This window comes from Peromyscus californicus, unplaced genomic scaffold (assembly GCF_007827085.1).
Source record: "Peromyscus californicus insignis strain IS unplaced genomic scaffold, ASM782708v3 Scaffold_4__1_contigs__length_199733344, whole genome shotgun sequence".
NCBI lineage: Eukaryota > Metazoa > Chordata > Mammalia > Rodentia > Cricetidae > Peromyscus > Peromyscus californicus.
The window spans coordinates 5,036,827-5,054,392 of NW_026294562.1; the positions used below are offsets into that span (position 1 = coordinate 5,036,827).

Consider the following 17,566-nt stretch of genomic DNA (forward strand, 5'->3'; position numbering starts at 1 on the left):
GTACACTGTAATTTTAAGCAATGCAAATTCTGATAGACATGATGTAAGTTGAACATTTCTGTATCTACATCCTTTCCAAAGACAGCCTTGTGGTGGCAAAGTATACATCCCTGTTTTCTGACTTAGAACTCACTTGTGTGCCTTGTGTTTCTGATTTACTTTTAGATGCCCTGGAGCTAGAGTTATAGGTGGTTGTGAACTACTCAACTTGAGTGCTGAAAACCAAACACAGGTCCGCCAGAAAAGCGCAAGCACTCTTAATGTATGCCAAGCCTCAATTCCCACGCTTTGTTCTAGTAACAGTAGGCAAGTAGATAGAATATGAGCACAGTCTTACAATATGTATGATGTAGCTAGAACTCACTTGTGTGCCTTGTGTTTCTGATTTACTTTTAGATGCCCTGGAGCTAGAGTTATAGGTGGTTGTGAACTACTCAACTTGAGTGCTGAAAACCAAACACAGGTCCGCCAGAAAAGCGCAAGCACTCTTAATGTATGCCAAGCCTCAATTCCCACGCTTTGTTCTAGTAACAGTAGGCAAGTAGATAGAATATGAGCACAGTCTTACAATATGTATGATGTAGCTTATCCTCTTGGGTTTTTTCCCCTCTGTCAAAAAAAAAAAAAAAACCCAAACATGCTACATAGACCACACAAACCAGATATAGACTCAAGACACAGCCTGAGACAAGTTCAAGTCGGCTCAGGCTAAGTTAACTCAAATAAGGGATTAGATGTGATGAGTCTACCTAACATAGCATCATTGTGATAATTACTAATTGATACAGAAGACATAAAAAGTGGCAAATACAAACACCAGTAACTAAATCACTAAATCTTATATATAAATAGAGTTTTACCTTTCTTGAGAGACGGTACTAGCATAGCAAAGCAAGAATTCTCTGCACAAAGCCATTCAAATAAGAGAGTAAGATCACATGAACCATTTGGTTTCAAATTCTAGTTGCGATGTATTCCACTTTCTCTATGTCTGATATTAGACATGTAGGTAACAGCCATCTCGTCACTGCTGAGGGCCAATGACAAGAACACTGGTGCTTCTTCTAGTATATTGACATGTCTCATTTATGATCAGCATCTGTCTAACTCATTAGGGCAATATTTTTAATCACTCAAAAGATGCTATCCTATTTCAGTATTCAGGAATTTTTTTTAAAATGAAAAGGATAAGTCAGCTTCCTCTTTGATATCTCAGTTTCTTTTTTAACTGGAGTAAGCAAAGATATTATTAAGTGATAATCCCTTATTTGGAGAATCTTTGTAGTTTCTGAAACTAGAATCCTATCAATTTAAGAATATTTAGAACTACATCAGTTGGAAGATGGCAGATTAAATACAATTCTTTAAATCAGAACTTAGTGCGCACTGAGCCTGACCCCAGAGTAAGCCAGCTTACCATCTACTCTTATCTTTTTTTGTAAAGTATAATGTAAGGTTATATAAAACAGGTATTCTATTTGTGTATCTTATGGCTGCCTCAGCTTTACATAATCAGCAAGCTCCAAGCTATAAGTACAAATATCTAAAACAAGCTACATAATTAATCTAAACATTTCAAGAATATTTTTAATTAAAAAAATTAGATTTTTTTTTCCAAGACAGGGTTTCTCTGTGTAGCCCTGGCTATCCTAGAACTGGCTCTGTAGCCCAGGCTGGCCTTGAACTCATGAGATCGCCTGCCTCTGCCTCCCGAATGCTGGGGTTAAAGGTGTGTGCCACCACTGCCTAGCAGAAAAGAATTTTGTAAAGACCAGATCTTATTTTTAATAGCAGAATTTGCTGGCATCGGCTGCTGAGCTCTCGTACCTGAGGTTCCAACCACGACGTCCCAAGGGGAGCTGATGGGCTGCTTCTCCCCTCTTTGTCCCCCCTCTGTATCTGTCCCTTGAACGCCAACGCCAGCTATGGTGCTCACCGTCTCGGCTTCTAGGTCAATCTATAAGAAATTCAGTAAGCTTTTATTCAATGCATGTTACTTTTATTTTCAATATGTGAAGAATTCTAATAGAACATACAGACTATCTGAAACACAATGTTTTAGAGGGGTAATTATAGCGGACTTGTCACTTAAACGTACACAGTTAGTCCCTCTCATTTCCTAGTAATAGAAGGGAATGAATTACCAACATACACCTCATGGATGAACCTTAAAACATCAAGCAAGACTGAAGAAGAAACCATCTATTGCTGGATTCTATTTGTGTGAAAGGTTCAGTAAGGGCCTATCAACAGACAGAAAGTTGATTGCCTCGAGCTGGGAATGGTGATTATCTTTGTGTGACAATTCTTAATTGGGAGCTGAAATATTCTAAAAGCAATTTAAAGTTATGATTGCAAAACCTGTTAAACTGATTAAAAACTTGTGAGTTCTATACTCACACGGGTGACTTTTCTGATAGCGTCACAATAGTCATCAAGATAATCATGTGCATAGGTCACTGATGTTTTTCAGGGTCACATGCAGATAAGCATATCAAAACTGTTATCTATGGTTTGCTCATGTCTGGGAATGGCAAGGGAAGGGCAGAAAGGGGACATAAGCTATATATTGGCCAGCAGTGGTGTCACACAGCTTTAATCCCAGTACTCGGGAGGCAGAGGCAGGTGGATCTCTGTGAGTTCCAGGCCAGCCTGGTCTACAGGCTGATTTCCAGGACAGCCAAGGCTACATAGAGAAACTTTGTCTCAAAAACCAAACCAAAACAACCCTATAAGTTAATAAGAATTATTCTAGACAAAAGAAGGGTAACATAATGATGTTTGTGTGTGTGAATGTAAGAGGATAATGAGCTCAGACATCTGTAAACAAGGTCTTCAAGTAAAATACAGTAACTATTTCTGTGAAAAAAGAAAGGAAGAGACAATTCCGTTTCTTGTCTTCACAGACACTGAGTCATGTCACACAGAATGAACACTGACGTTAGGAAATCCAGTATTTCTGTGATTCCACTACTTCAATAAACAGGTATTTGGAATGAAGCACCTTGTCCAATACTGGAAGATCACAGGAGTGAAGTAGGAGAATGGGGCACACGTGATAAAGGGCAAGTATTTCTGATGTTGCAGACTAGTTAGTTGTCTATTACCCCAGAGAACAATCAGACATCCAGGACAGAACTATAGAAGTAACTCCCCAAGAAGATTATTCACAAGAATGCACTTTTAAGAGCTCGGTAATTAAAACCACATCATTTTCTGTAACCTATACACAATGATATTAATGAAATTAATGAAGAAGTACAATGATCAAGTACTTCTTGATCAAATAAATATTCCTCCTAACTATCCTCAATACTATATTAGCGTATTCAAATGTCTAGGAAGTTTTCAAGACTAAAAAAAAAAAACACATATCCACTATAGTTCTTTAAATCAGAATATATATTTATAAAATATATAAAAATGCTTCATTAAATATATATATATATATAATACATACACACACATACATAATTTGTTAATAAACTTAACAAATATCTACTGAACATTTTAACAGGCCAAGTCCTACTCAGCAGCAAAGAAAATACATTGCTTATATCGAGCTATACATCACAGCAGACATCATCACAGTCTAGATGTGTATGTGCTATTATATGTGTATTAGGTGACAGCCCTGCCGACTGAATGAGGATAAATGTCAGTGTTGAATGAAAGTGATTCATCACAAGCACTGTGTTTACCTAACAAGACAGATCACAGGTACTCTGATTAGTTATTTTCCAAATTTACAGCAGACTATAGAGAGCCAAAACCACTATTGGTAGGAAATGTTTAAAATAACTGGGTTTATCTATAATGGAAACTGACAGTCATATTATTTCTGTGACTAATACAGAATAAATAAAACCTGCAAAAATTCTCTAGAAATAGTCTTTGAAGTCCAAATTTGAATAAGAGTATACTGATAGAGAATTTTTGGAAACCATAATATACTTTTTCCTTTCCCTCCTCCCATCCTCCTTCTTTCTTAATACAGGGTCTCATGTAGCCCAGCCTGGCCTCCAACTTGTAACATAACCAAGGATGACCCTGGACTCCTGATAAACATCAGGGTTTCTTGACTAGAACTATTAAAATTGTAACTTAAAATGGAAAATTACCTTTCTTATAAGGTGGTTTTCAGTGTCGGCCACATAGATAGCATTATTCACGATAGCTACACCCTGTGGAGAATTAAAAGATGACTCTGAAAACATTCCATCTTTTCTTCCAGGATTAGGTCCTAAAAGACAAGACATTTTTTTTCACATTACTTCTAAGTAATATCCTCCAAATACATAATTTAAAAACTTGCCTTTACTGCTGGAATTTTTAAAAACAAATAACACAGCATTTCAGTATTTCTATCTAAAAATGAAAATGTGGGGCTGGAGAGATGGCTCAGCAGTTAAGAGTGCTAGCTGCTCTTCTAGAGGACTGGATTCAACCCCAGCACCCACATGGCAGCAGCTCACAACTAGCTGTAACACTAGTCCTGGGTATATGATGCCCTCCTCTGGCACAGATAGTGCACAGACATACGTGCAGGCAAAACATCATACACTAAATTAAAATTTGAAAATGAAGATGTTTGCTATTTTCCTCTATTTCTCTGTGTCTATGCTGGGTAGCATACAGCAGAAGAAAATAGTTTTAAAAGCATTTTAAATACCTGCTACCTAGACTAGAAAGTTAAAAATAACTTTAACCTTTCAGCAGCTAGAGGAGGATTAAAAAATATTTATTTTATATATGTGTGTGTGTGTGTGTGTGTTTGTGTGTTTGCCTGCATGTATGTATAAGCACCATGTGTGTGCCTGGTACCCACATGGAGGTCAGAAGAGTTCAGATCTCCTGGAACTGCAGTTACAGATGGTTGTGAATTGCCATGTGGGTGCTGGGAGTGGAACCCAGGCCTTCCGCAAGAACAAGTGCTATTAACCATTGGGCCATCTCTCTAGCCCCCAAAGGGATGACTTTTTAAAAAACAATTTGGACAATAGACTCCTGTGATAATAAATGAAACTATATCTACACTCCTTTCCTAGAAATACTCCCATGCTGGAAACTGCTGGAAACAGCAGTCCACCGTGGGAGCCTCCCTGTCTTCCTGAGGAGTCCAGAAGCCCAGGGGGACACTCCTCCCTACCCCTGCTTCATGGTCCTGAAGTCATGTAACACTCTCAAGTTCTGGAACACCACAGCTCCAAGGAGGGGCAGTGTGACAGGAGAACACACAACTTCCCCAAGGCTCTAGGTCAGGGTCACACACTGCTTTGCAGACTTCCACTGCCATACACAGCTGGCAGAGAGCTAGTATACTTGGTGGCTAGGAAACGCAACAAGTCCCATTAACTCCCGGTGCTCACTTTCTTGAGCTGGTGGTCTGCGTACGAGCTTTCTGTCTTAGTTTTACTTCTGTGAAAGAGAACTAATAACACCCAGATTCATGGCACTCAGGAGAGAAAACAAGGAAATGTAGGCAGTGTGCTCAGAATGAAGCCAGGCACGTGGCTTGCCACCATTACTATTAATACAACTATTATTGCTGACTTAAAGAGTTTTACAGAAAAAAAACAAGGCATGGGGGAAGAGCTCTCTGGTCACCTCCGATCTGAAGTACCGAGCACTGCAACCATCTGAAGATCCATGAGACACTGCCAGAGCAAAGTGCCCGAGAACCTGACAATACCGCCACTGACAGAATGTGTTAGTCACATGAAATCAGTAGCTCTTGATAACATGTGACCAAAGAGTTCATTTTAAAAACTTAGCTAGGAGCCGGGTGGCGGTAGCACTAGCCTTTAATCCCAGCACTTAGAAGGCAGAGGCAGGTGGATCTCTGTGAGTTCGAGGCCAGCCTGGTCTACAGAGCAAGATCCAGGACAGGCACCAAAACTACACAGAGAAACCCTGTCTCAAAAAACAAAAACAAACAAAAACTTAGCTGGGGCTGGCCAGTTGGCTTCACAACTCAAAGAGCTTTCTCTCAAGCCAGACAACCTGAGTCTGACCCTTTGACCCAAACTGTGGAAAGAGAGAACCGATACCTATGAGCTGTCCCGTGACCTCTATGGCGGGACACAAGCACCCTTCTACTCCAAAACACAAAATAAATATATAAATGTAAGAAATAATATTAGGTGGGTGTGACAGCTTATGCTTGTAAATCTTAGCACTCTGGAGGCAGGAGGACTGCTGTGAATTCAAGGTGAGTCTGGGACACAGTCTAGAGACAGAGACCATGTCTAAAAACCACCTAGTTAAAGAGTATGTCAAGACACGGCAGCAGTCTTTGAGGCACACTTGAGAATACCATTTGCTGATGTTTTCTGTTAACAAAAAACATTGTTGGGCTGGGTGTGGTGGCACATGTCTTTACTCTTGGCTTAAGAGGCAGAGGCAGGTGGATCTCTGTGAGTTCCAGAGCAGACTGAGCTACATAGAGTTCCAGGCCAACCAGAGCTGCAGAGTGAGACCCTGTGTTAAGAAAGAAGAGCACTTACCTATACCATTTTGAATGTTATATTAAAGTCTGGGTGGGAAGATGGCTCAGTTGGTAATGTGCCTGTTGTACAACCATGAGGATCTGAGCTTGGATTGCCAACGTACACAAAAAGCTGCCCATGGCAGTACATGCCCTTAATTCCAGAAGGTGGATCCATGTGAGTTGAGGCCAATCTGGTCTACAAAAAGAGTTCCAGGCCACCTAGGACTTCACAGTTAGGCCCTGTCTTGAAACAACAACAACAACAGCAGCAGCAGCAGCAGCAGCACCGAGTGGTAGGACTAGAAGCCAAAGTAAGCACACCTCTGGAGTTCAGGTCAGCAAGCCTGCCAAGCACATGCGCTGCAGGTTCACTGGGAGACCCTGCTTCAAAAGGTAAGGTGGGGAGCAATCAAGGAAGACACACAGCATCAACCTCTGGCCTCTGTGCACATGTGTCAGCAAACAGACTCACATGAGCATGCACATATACCACACACACCAAGACCCACAAAGACCAGTAAAATTCAAGACATTTTTCAAGTAACAATTCTCGTAACTGCCTGTTACAAGTGAAAATACCAAGTAGCACAAACAAAAACAGCCCAACAAAACAACACATACTCTAATAAAATAACAAGCAATGACACAGAGATGAGAATATCTCGGCACACTACAACGAGCCACGGCTGAGGAACACAGCTGATCTGCTTCCTATGCTAGGAATGGGATTGGCTGTGGGGACACGACTCCTTTCCCTCTGACTAATTTGTTGTGGCAGTCCAGCCCAGATAAGCGGGTTAGTCTGAATGTACTTAGGAGAGTTCACTAATCTCACGGATGGCAAGCAGAGGCCTGTTCTCATCTAAGGCAGGGAGGTATGGAACAAGATGGCCTGTGCTCTCCTGGAAAGGGCAGGGATCCAGATGTTCTTAAGGACGAAACAAGAGAAAAGTAAAATTATGTACAAACCCTAGCCTGGTTATTTTATAATCTAAATACCAAGTTTCTTGGTCACTGTCCTGAGTTCTTGTCTTGAAAACTATATGGACATATTTTGTTAGAAAAGAAAACATGAAACTTCCATTTAAAATGTCACTGACCTAAAATTTTGGCATATTTCCACGAACAAATAAATGTGACATTTTTATTAAAAAAAACAGGATGGAAAACACAAATATACCTAAAAACTATATAACTTAATGATTTCCTCCTTTTGACATGCAGCTTCTGGGTTTTGTTTGTTCTGAAAAGGAAAGGGAGGTTAACTCAGATACCACAGACTAAATAACAAAATAACTCAGTGATAAAGTCACAAGCCAATTCAAGCTGCTTTTGTGTATTTACTTGAACTATTTTTAAACTGAAAAATATACTACACACCATGTTAGAAGCAAACCTTACCTCCAATGCTGTACTGAATCTGTCCACTTTTCTGAATGACCAGGACTCTATGGTGCCCAGTGTCTGACACCACCAGTCGGCCGGTAGTTCGGTCTGCTGCTACTTTGCCAGGGAACAGCAATGGTGAAGGTGGCAGAGACTCTTTGAAGAGTTTTATTCCAATTTTTCCATCTCTGATCTGTCCCCTGTCTTTGTAATACTTTAAAGTGATAGAAGTATATGAAAATAGTTTATCTTTGTGTCCCTCTCCAATCAAAGAAAACAGCATGTTTCCACGAGGTCCCAGTATGACCAGTGTTGGCCAGCAGGAGACTTCAAGCTCCTGCCAGAGGCTGGCATCTGCGTCGTTAACCACAGGGTGGGTGATGTCGTATCGAAGGATAGCACTCTTGATATTGTCCAGGACCTTTTCATTTGGAAACTTAGCTGAGTGAACACCGACAATCAGAAGACCATCTGAAAAGGGAACGTGTATGTTAGACATTATGAAATCTTAAAAACATCACCCACACATTAGTCTGGTCATTAATATAAATAATCCAGATTAAAAAAGAACTACAAAGTGCATTTAATTATATTTAAACACGTGTATACAAAATTAATAAATCTAAATCTCAGAAACCTTGATTTCTACATACAAACACATCAGATCAGACCCACATTCAGCATTAGAACTCTGCTTTTCACGTAAAGCTACTAAAGTCAGCCACAGGGCAGCACAGCACAGCAGATCAGGAGTCCAGGGTTACTGGCCAGAAGCTCTGCTGTCAGCTGAAGCCCATGGGCAGTTAACACTCCAACTGAAACCCACTGCACTCTGGGCAGAGCACCAGCGAAGCTGCAGGGTGTGGGGAACTGAACGTTCACCTCGCACTTCCTCACTAAACGACACACACAGGAAGACCGGTAAAGCACACCAAATGCTGAGCACTGGGAACTGAACTCCTGCCTGGACAGGAAAGGCAGCAAAGGAAGAGCAGAGAGGCTGGGGGGCACTCAGTGGTTAGGAGCTTGCTTCTTTCACAGAGACATAGTCTGTTGCCTGGCACTCAGACAGTGGTTCCCAACCATCTGTAAGTCTGGGTTCAAAGTGTTCAGCACTCTTCTTTGGCCTTGCAAGTACTGCATGCATGTGGTGCACAAACATATACAAAGGCAAAATACTCAAATGCACAAAATAAAAATAAATATCTTTTTAAAAAGATGAGAACTTATTATCAAAAGTAACTGGGCTGAATGTCTACTAAACAAAGCTAAAAATATCTGTCAGGACTTCAACAGGATCCAAGGTCTACATATCACAAAATTCCAATGTCTCGGGTACAGCCCCAAACTACTGCTTCACAAAGAATGGTAAGCTAGTTCCTTGTCATCCAGAGCTACAGTGAGATCCTGCCTCAAGCAAACACCATAAAGAAGGACAGTGATTTATCATCAAAAGAAATAAAAAACAAACGAGATACTGATGCCAAAATAGAATGATTTGAGTTAGCAGAGACTACAGTCAGCTATGAAATTGTATTCCACGAGGTAAAAGAAAAACTCAAATGAAATGAATGAACAGATAGGAAACATAAACAGAGAGATAAGGCTGTAGAAGAAAAACTAAATAAAAATGTTAGAGCTGAAAGCCGGAGGCCGTGGTGCAGACCTTTAATCCCAGCTCTAGACAGACAGAAGCAGGAGGATCTCCGTGAGTTCAAGACCAGCCTGATCTACAGCGAGATCCCGGACCACCAAGAGTACTCAAAGAAACCCTATCTTGAAAAACAAAACAAAAACAAGTAAGAGTTGAAAATACCGACTTGAAACAAACAAACTGAATGAACTCAGGGGCAAACAGATGCAAAGTTAAGACCAGGAGACTACAGGCAGTTAGGAAAGGAAAGGAAAGAGGGGTAAAGACCACTTCTTCAGGCGACTTGGGATCTGCTCAGAAAACCTAAGGAGTTGCAAGAATCCAAAGGGAAAAGAGAAGAAACTGGACAAAACAAATATCTGAGTAATGCCTAATCTTCAACTCCAAGCAGAAGTACACAGAATTCAAGGTCAGCACACCACCTCAGACCCAATCGGAAGAAAACATGTCTAGGTAGATCATAACCCAACGCTGAGAACCAGTGACCAAACACCCAAAAGACATCTTGTATCAGCTTTAAAAAAAAACCGGGAGTGGGGGGGGGACGGGACGGTTGCCCGGGAACTGGACAGGGGTGGGAGTGGGGAGGGGCAAAGTGGGGAGGACTTGATACTTTGGCCAAATTACTTACCCTTTATTGTTTTCCTAGGTTAAGTGAATTAAGAGATAATCTGTGTAGGGAATTCAACACAGTACTCAGTATACAGTGAAATCTCACCTAATTTAACCACTCTTTTTTTTAAATTAAAAAGATTAACTTCTTTAAATTTCAAAAGAAATCAGCAAAACTGAACTGCAAAGAAAATCCATCATGCTGAGAACCAAAGGAAATTAGAAACCTAATACACACACACCATCCATATACTCACAAGAACAAATGTGCACGCGTGCATGGGGTCATCTAGTTACAAGAGAAGGTTGGACTATATCCTGTATGTGAGACACAGGGCCTGCAGCCCCACCCTGGCTTCTCTACCCAATGTGTGATAAAGGGCACCTGCTGGTTACTCACTACATAAATCAGAACCTATGAGGTTCTAGTGTGTCCTCCTTCCCTCTGTCTTTCAGGACCCACAGCTCCATCTGCCACTGAGATACCAGACAGAAGCAACAGCCCCCTGGAGCCTGGTCAGCCAGCTCTGCAATTATGGAGGTCAGCTCCAACAGAAAATCCTCCTCCTCTGGTACCTCCAGTGGTTCTGGTTTGTCAGAACAAACCATGCCATCACACAAACCTCTACCTACACTGTTGGTCTGTTCAGCTCTGCATCTTCATGTATGACATCTTCATCCAACCACGGCCATTTTCCTCCTCACCCAGAATTGGACGAAAGCAATGGTACATGTGTACCTATCCTCCGAATCCTGAACTTCCCCAGTTTATTACAGCCCTGACGCTGGAAAGGCAAATGGATACAATATCCTTGGTTTGTACTCCTTAAGAGTGTTGGAATGTCGCTCTACGGTGGCCTGGCTTTGCAATGGGGACAATTCCAACCAGTTTAATGCACATGGTTTTGTCTGGAGCTCTTAAGATTTGTATTTGTGTGTGTGTGTGTGTGTGTGTGTGTGTGTGTGTGTGTGTTGTGTGTCTGTAAAGTTTAAGTTTCATTAAGCTGTTCCTAGAGCTCTTAAGATTTGTGTGTGTGTGTGTGTGTGTGTGTGTGTGGTGTGTGTGTCTGTAAAGTTTAAGTTTCATTAAGCTGTTCCTAGCACTTTTCTGGGTTAATATACCCTGGCACCCGATAGGCCCTTTTAAGATGAAGAGTCAAGATTCTTTTTTTCCTTTCATATTCAATTTCCTTCTGTTCTAGTTCCAGGTATTAGTTGGGGTGGCTGTTTTGATTTTCTTGAGGTTCTCCAGCAGTCTTCTGCTGCACCTTCTCAGCTCGTCTCCTTGCTCCCTCGCTTGCTGCCCACACTGTTTTACCCGCGGTTAGCTGACTCTCCCCCCCAGAGCCCCACCTCTGCTTCCCTTCACTGTCACCAACCCCATGACCGTATGAACGTATCCTCCCTCGGACAGCTTGGAGTTCAGATTTCATTTCTAATATAATCTTGAATTTTTTGTTTCCTGAATTCAATCAATACCCATTTCTTCTTTTTCTTTCCTGTTTTTAATGTTTCTGATCCAGGCTGGTTTCCAGTCGTCTTGAATGCTGTGTGAAGGAAGATATTACTCCAGGAGGCAGCATTGCAGCTGTCAGGGGTGTGACTTGAGAATTTCCACACATCCTCTTTACTGTCCTTTGACATGGATGGGATTACCTTTATCTTTTTTGTGAACAAGGTTCCCTGCTTGAGAGCGCCCTCTTCTGACAGCTGTTTCCTGTGCAGTTTCATTTATGGACATCCCTTGCGGAGGAAGTCCCGGAAGTCCCGGGCCTAACTCTCCCTTTTGTGCCCTTCTTTCCTTTCGGAACCATCCAAGGGAGCCGCACCCTGCAGGGACGCTCATGCTAAAGCAATACTTCTCCAGGATCTCCGCTCTCATCCTTCCTGAACACTAAGAGCTGTCACAAACTAGGATATCCACATCTGGGTTAACTATTTCGCACTTTGTATTGGGGGTATTTCTTACTAGGGACAGAGGGGCTACTCTGTTTGTGTTTTGTCTGAGTCTTCAGAACTGTTCCACTTTCTTCTTTCAAAACTGTTGCATTTTTTTCTTTAACTTTTTTATTTAAAACATTTTCATACAATGTATTTTTATTGTTTGTCCCTTTCCCCAACTACCTGCTTCCCTACCCATCCAACTTCATGTTCTTTCTCAAAAAACAGACAAAAAACCCCACCCCAAAACAACAAACAAAACAAAATGAATATAAAAAACCCCAGAAAACCAATAAGGCAAAACAAGCAAGCAAACAAAGCAAAACGCCCACAAACAAACAAACAAACCCACAGTTTGTTTTGTGTTCACCAAGTACTTCTACTTTTTCTTCTGGTGCTTGTTAAGTCTCCTCTGTCCCTGTCCTTAGCTTGCATTGGCAACACCTTGAATTAGAATTTAGCTTATTTCTTAATGCACATGTAATGTGAAGGCCATGATATTCTCGTCTAGTAGTATTATGAAATGCAGGGTCAAATACAGCTGTATTTGCTCTCCTTGTTATTTTTATGTTGGGGGAGGTAAAGTAGAAAGATTTAACAATTAGGTGTATTAGCTACCTTTCTCATTGCTTTAACAAAATACTCAACAAGGAAAAACTCGAAAGGAGGGTCTATTCTGATTCACAGTTTGAGGGTACAGTCTGTCACAGCAGCAAAGTCGGGTGGCAGGAGTTGAGGCATCTACAGTCAGGAAGCAAAGAGCATTGAATACCAGCAGTACTCTGCAAGCTTTCTCCTTTTTATTCAGTCCAGGAACCCCGCAATGTAGCTAGAGTTTTCCTGCCTGGCCCACAGTCAGGACAAATCTCTCTTACCTGCCAGTCCCACAGCCCCTCAGACCCGACCAAGTAAATACAGAGACTTATATTGGTTACAAACTGTATGGCCATGGCAGGCTTCTTGCTAACTGTTCTTACAGCTTAAATTAATCCATTTCTATAAATCTATACCTTGCCACGTGGCTTGTGGCTTACCGGCATCTTCACATGCTGTTTGTCATCATGGCGGCTGGCAGTGTCTCTCTCACTCAGCCTTCCATTTCCCAGCTTTATTCTCCTCCTTGTCCCGCCTACACTTCCTGCCTAGCCAATGGCCAATCAGTGTTTTATTTATTGACTAATCAGCAACACATTTGCCATACAGAACATCCCACAGCACCGCAACATGGGTGCTGCCCCTCAGAGTTGAGGTGGGTTTTCACACTTCAATCATTCTGATATGGACAACCCCTCAGGCAGGCCCAGAGACTTGTCTCCCAGATAATCCTACATCCTGTCAAGCTGATAATATTAACCTTCTGGAACTAATAGAGATATGTTTTGTTTAACATCATATTTATAATTCACACAAAGTAATTGATTAAATAAATATAATCTAGTCTTAAAATGAGTCTCTGAATGAAGAAATACTACAAGCATAAGGCACAAGGCAAAGATCCCTGCTAGCTCTACTGTACTTGACAAAGAGTTGAGGTACTGACAGGGAGATGGCAAACGTAATTACACAAGAGAATCAAAGACACAAGAATTGGAAAACATTTGCATACACATGATATGATTAGTATAACCAAAAAATCTGTGACAATTAAAAAGATTTAGCAATTTTGAACATAAAATTAATATGAAAATAGCCTTTATATATCAAACAATAACCAGTTATCAACTGACAGAGAAAACGACATGTATGATAACGGGCCACATTAGACACACGGGACGATGTTTAGACAGGTCAAGTTAAAACGCTCTGCTGAAGCAGCAGGAGGGACACACAAACTCTCTCTCTCTTCCTGCTAGCAGGAATGCAAGTGAGCACGGCCCTAGGACGGGGAATTTAGAAACATGCAACAGAACGACTTTCACAGTCTCATTTCTAGGAAAAGACCCTTAAGATAGCCCATCATCACATGAAAACTTATCCCTCCAGAAAATTATTCATTATAACTACTGCGTAACAACCTGAGAGCCAACACACAGTACACACACTGTGAAATGTCATGCACAAAATGTCTGAAGTGCAGCACTTCCTGTTCAAGAGGAAAGGGAACAAGAAATGAGACAAAGGACAAGGCGGAAGAAGGTGAAGAAACAGGGGCATGAACGGCAAGCCTTTCCGTACAGTTCTCACTGTGAAAAGCACGTTTCTCACACTCTCTCTCTCTCACACACACACACACACCGGCAATGAAGATGGCATGGGGGCTAAAATGAAATATAAAGGAGTAACAAATGAGTCCCCCTCCCTTCAAATGAACACTGTAACTCAGGGTGGGGGCAGCTGGAAAGACTAGCCTCAGTAATTGTTTACATCTTTGAGAGGGGCTAAACTAAAAGCAAAGACAGCTTAGGAATCATGAGCTCCTTAAAGATATGGTAACTGGGATGGGTCATGAAAGTGCAGGAGGAACTAGAAATACTCTGGTGTGAAAAGGAAGTAGTCCAAAAATGGCATGAGCACAGGAGGCCGCTTGTGGGGCAAGACACTGGTTAGATCCGGGACAAGGCAAACACTGAAATAAATAACAGTAATGACTCCAAATTTACCAAATTCAAATAAGAACCCACAAGTTAAGCCCATTTATTTATGCATATTATATAGCTGCAATAATATTAATCAAAGTATATCATGATATTTCCTACCTACTTTCCCACAATCAATATACCCTATTATTTTCCCAAAGAAGTGATGACTGGGGTGGCATCTCAATGACGAGAAGTTGAAATGAGGTAAAGAGAGTGATGGAGGAGATTCAGGCCCACTTATTCTCACCTGGTGTCTATAATCCCTTTTTCAGGGATCCACGTGGAATCCACTGGCCACACCAGTCACTCCATTGCTGTATTGGCTCTATGTCTGAGTAAGCAGCACTGCACATAATTATGGTCTAAAGCTCGGAACAGTAATGCCAATAATTCACGTTTGTCAACGGAGAAGCCACACACCGTCCCAGTGAAAAGGAGAGAGACTGTGACTTAAGGAACGAAAATAAAATCTATGGTAAGAATGCAAATTTATTCATCATCCATGAAGACAGAAAAAGAAACTTGTGTTAGTCTTGCTATTATATCTAAAGCTTCCAACATTCCTGAAGGCCACAATCTGATAAGTGCTCAGTAATGATGAAAGGGGCCTCACAGGTATTATAGGTAGTGAGCAGCACCCACGGAGCCTTGGGCATGCGCCTCACAGATCACGGGCACTAGTATGTAAAAGGCAGAATGAAGATGAATATATATATATATATATATATATATATATATATATATATATATATAACGTAGTCCAAACAGATGTCTACACTGATTCATATACAGACAACTGTCATGTATCTATTCTCATTTTTCAGCATCAAGAATCTTAAAATATACAGATTTTTTTTGGTTAAACTATTTTGCTTTTTCTATTACCTAGGCAATAAAAATTAGGATGAGAAGATTCTTCCCTCTATGACTCTTTCCAACATAAGGATCAGAAACGGAAACATGGAAGGAAAGAACAAGAGAAGAAAGCAAAGGGGAGAGAGAAGGCTGGAAGAGAGGGACAAAAAGAGAACATTTCCAATGTCTTGTATCAGCAACAAAATACCTTGTACACACATCATTCCACAAACAGGAAAGGAAAGTGTGGTGGTCTGCCTGAGAATGGCCCCACAGACTCCACTATTTGCATGCCTAACACCAGGTAATGGAACTGTTTGGGAAAGATTAGGAGGTGGGGTCTTGGAGGAGGTGTGTCACACCAGGCCCAGTGTCTCTCTCTGCTGGTTGCCTGCAGATCAGGATGTAAAGCTCTCAGCTACTGATCCTGTACTGTGCCTGTGGGCTTCCTGCCATGATGATCATGGACTAAGCCTCTAAAACTATAAGCAAGACCATTAAATGCTTTCTTGTATAAGAGTTGCCTTGGGCATGGTGTCTCTTCATAGCAATAGAACAGGGACTAAGATAGAGACACATAGAGATTCAATTGTATATACTATAACAAAGTGTAGTTCAGCAATAGTCTACACAATAATCTAGTCAAATACAAGGACTGAAAATATCTGAGGGCTTTTTGAAGACATCAACAAAAGTAAAACCTGCAGCCTAAATGGCAAGCATAACTTTATTACATAAAAAGGAGACTCACCCCAGGCAGAGGGACGACATGGGTTAAAAAGCAGGAGGGCTGAGGGACAGCTCAGTTGGCAGAGCGCTGCTCACAGGTAGGAGATGTGACTTCGGATCCCTAGCACCATGTAAAGGTAGAACACAGAGGCCCACGTAATCACAGCACTGGAGAGAGAGGCCAGCAGACCCCAGGGCTTCTGGCCAGCCAGTCTAGCTGTGAGCTCCAGCTTCACCAAGAGAACCTTGTCTCCAAAAATGAGAGAGGCTGAGGAAGATACCTGAGGTCAACCTCTGGCCTCTATTCACAAGAACATGGGTCACCTCCAGCCGCCACATGGGCAAAGCCAGGGAGGCTGAAACACGGAGGAGGGAGCCATGGCAGAAGACACGGACAGTAGGTGTTTGGACTTAAAGCAGTGGAAAGACTGAAATCAAAACCACTGAAGATTAAATTGAGGCAGAGATCAGAAGCAAACCACAAAGACAAAAACGTCATTAGGTTCTTGTGCTGTCTTTCTGGTTGCTTCCTTTTAGCCACGGTTGTCCTAATCAGTAACTGCAACTCCCCTGCTACAGCTCAGCTGTAAGGCCCCAGCCTGAGGGGTTCTGTTCCCTCAGGCACCCACTCTTTCAAAGCTACCAAGGGAACTTATCTAAATCTCTGTCCCTCTGAAGAACTCAAAATTCAAAGCTTGAGGTGGAATTCTGCTCCTCAGAGAGGCTCACCTCCTCTCCTTGCTTGTGCGTCTCCCCAAAAGCCCTCCTCCTTCTCCCAGCCCCCACTTAAAAGCTCTTCTCCCCCTGACTCCTCCCTACCACTTCCTGTCAGCTAATTGCTGACTCAGCCTCCTGACTGCAGGTGAATTTTATTTAATCAAACAAATTTAACACATCTTCGTATCATTAAACAAATGTTCCAGAGCATAAACAAAAGTAACACATCTTAAAACAGTATTCTACAACACTTGGTCAGACTAAACCTCTGAAAATGTGCCATAAAATGACCAATATTTTCACAAGAGCTTAACTATTTAAGAACATAGAATAATAAATAGATGGGTTGTGGGAGAAGAATATAAAATATAAACAGACAAGAGTGAACACAGCAGACCCGATTTCCTGAAAGGCCCATGTGGAAGAGTTCTTGCCTAGCATCTGGATTTGGGAGGGCTCTCACCCTTTCCAGCACAGGTAGGGTGGCTCACCATGTCTAAACTGTGTATAAACCACGTGATTTACTCCAAGTAAACGTGTCTCTCTAGAGTCTGGCATTCTGGAATATGCCACAGAAAAGAAGCTGCCCCAGTGAGCACCTCC

The 17,566-nt window shown here is 41.7% G+C and overlaps 1 protein-coding gene across 1 annotated transcript in view; it reads right to left on the bottom strand.

Annotated features, from left to right (window-relative positions):
* Nhlrc2 (NHL repeat containing 2) overlaps window positions 1–17,566 on the bottom strand; it is a 48,744-nt gene that overhangs the window by 20,899 nt on the left and 10,279 nt on the right. Inside the window, exons 3-5 of the mRNA XM_052762446.1 lie at window positions 7,892–8,347; window positions 4,122–4,243; window positions 1,828–1,957 (exon numbers count right to left, since the gene is read on the bottom strand). Coding sequence (XP_052618406.1) covers window positions 1,828–1,957; window positions 4,122–4,243; window positions 7,892–8,347 — 708 coding nt within the window. The remainder of the gene's footprint in view (window positions 1–1,827; window positions 1,958–4,121; window positions 4,244–7,891; window positions 8,348–17,566) is intronic.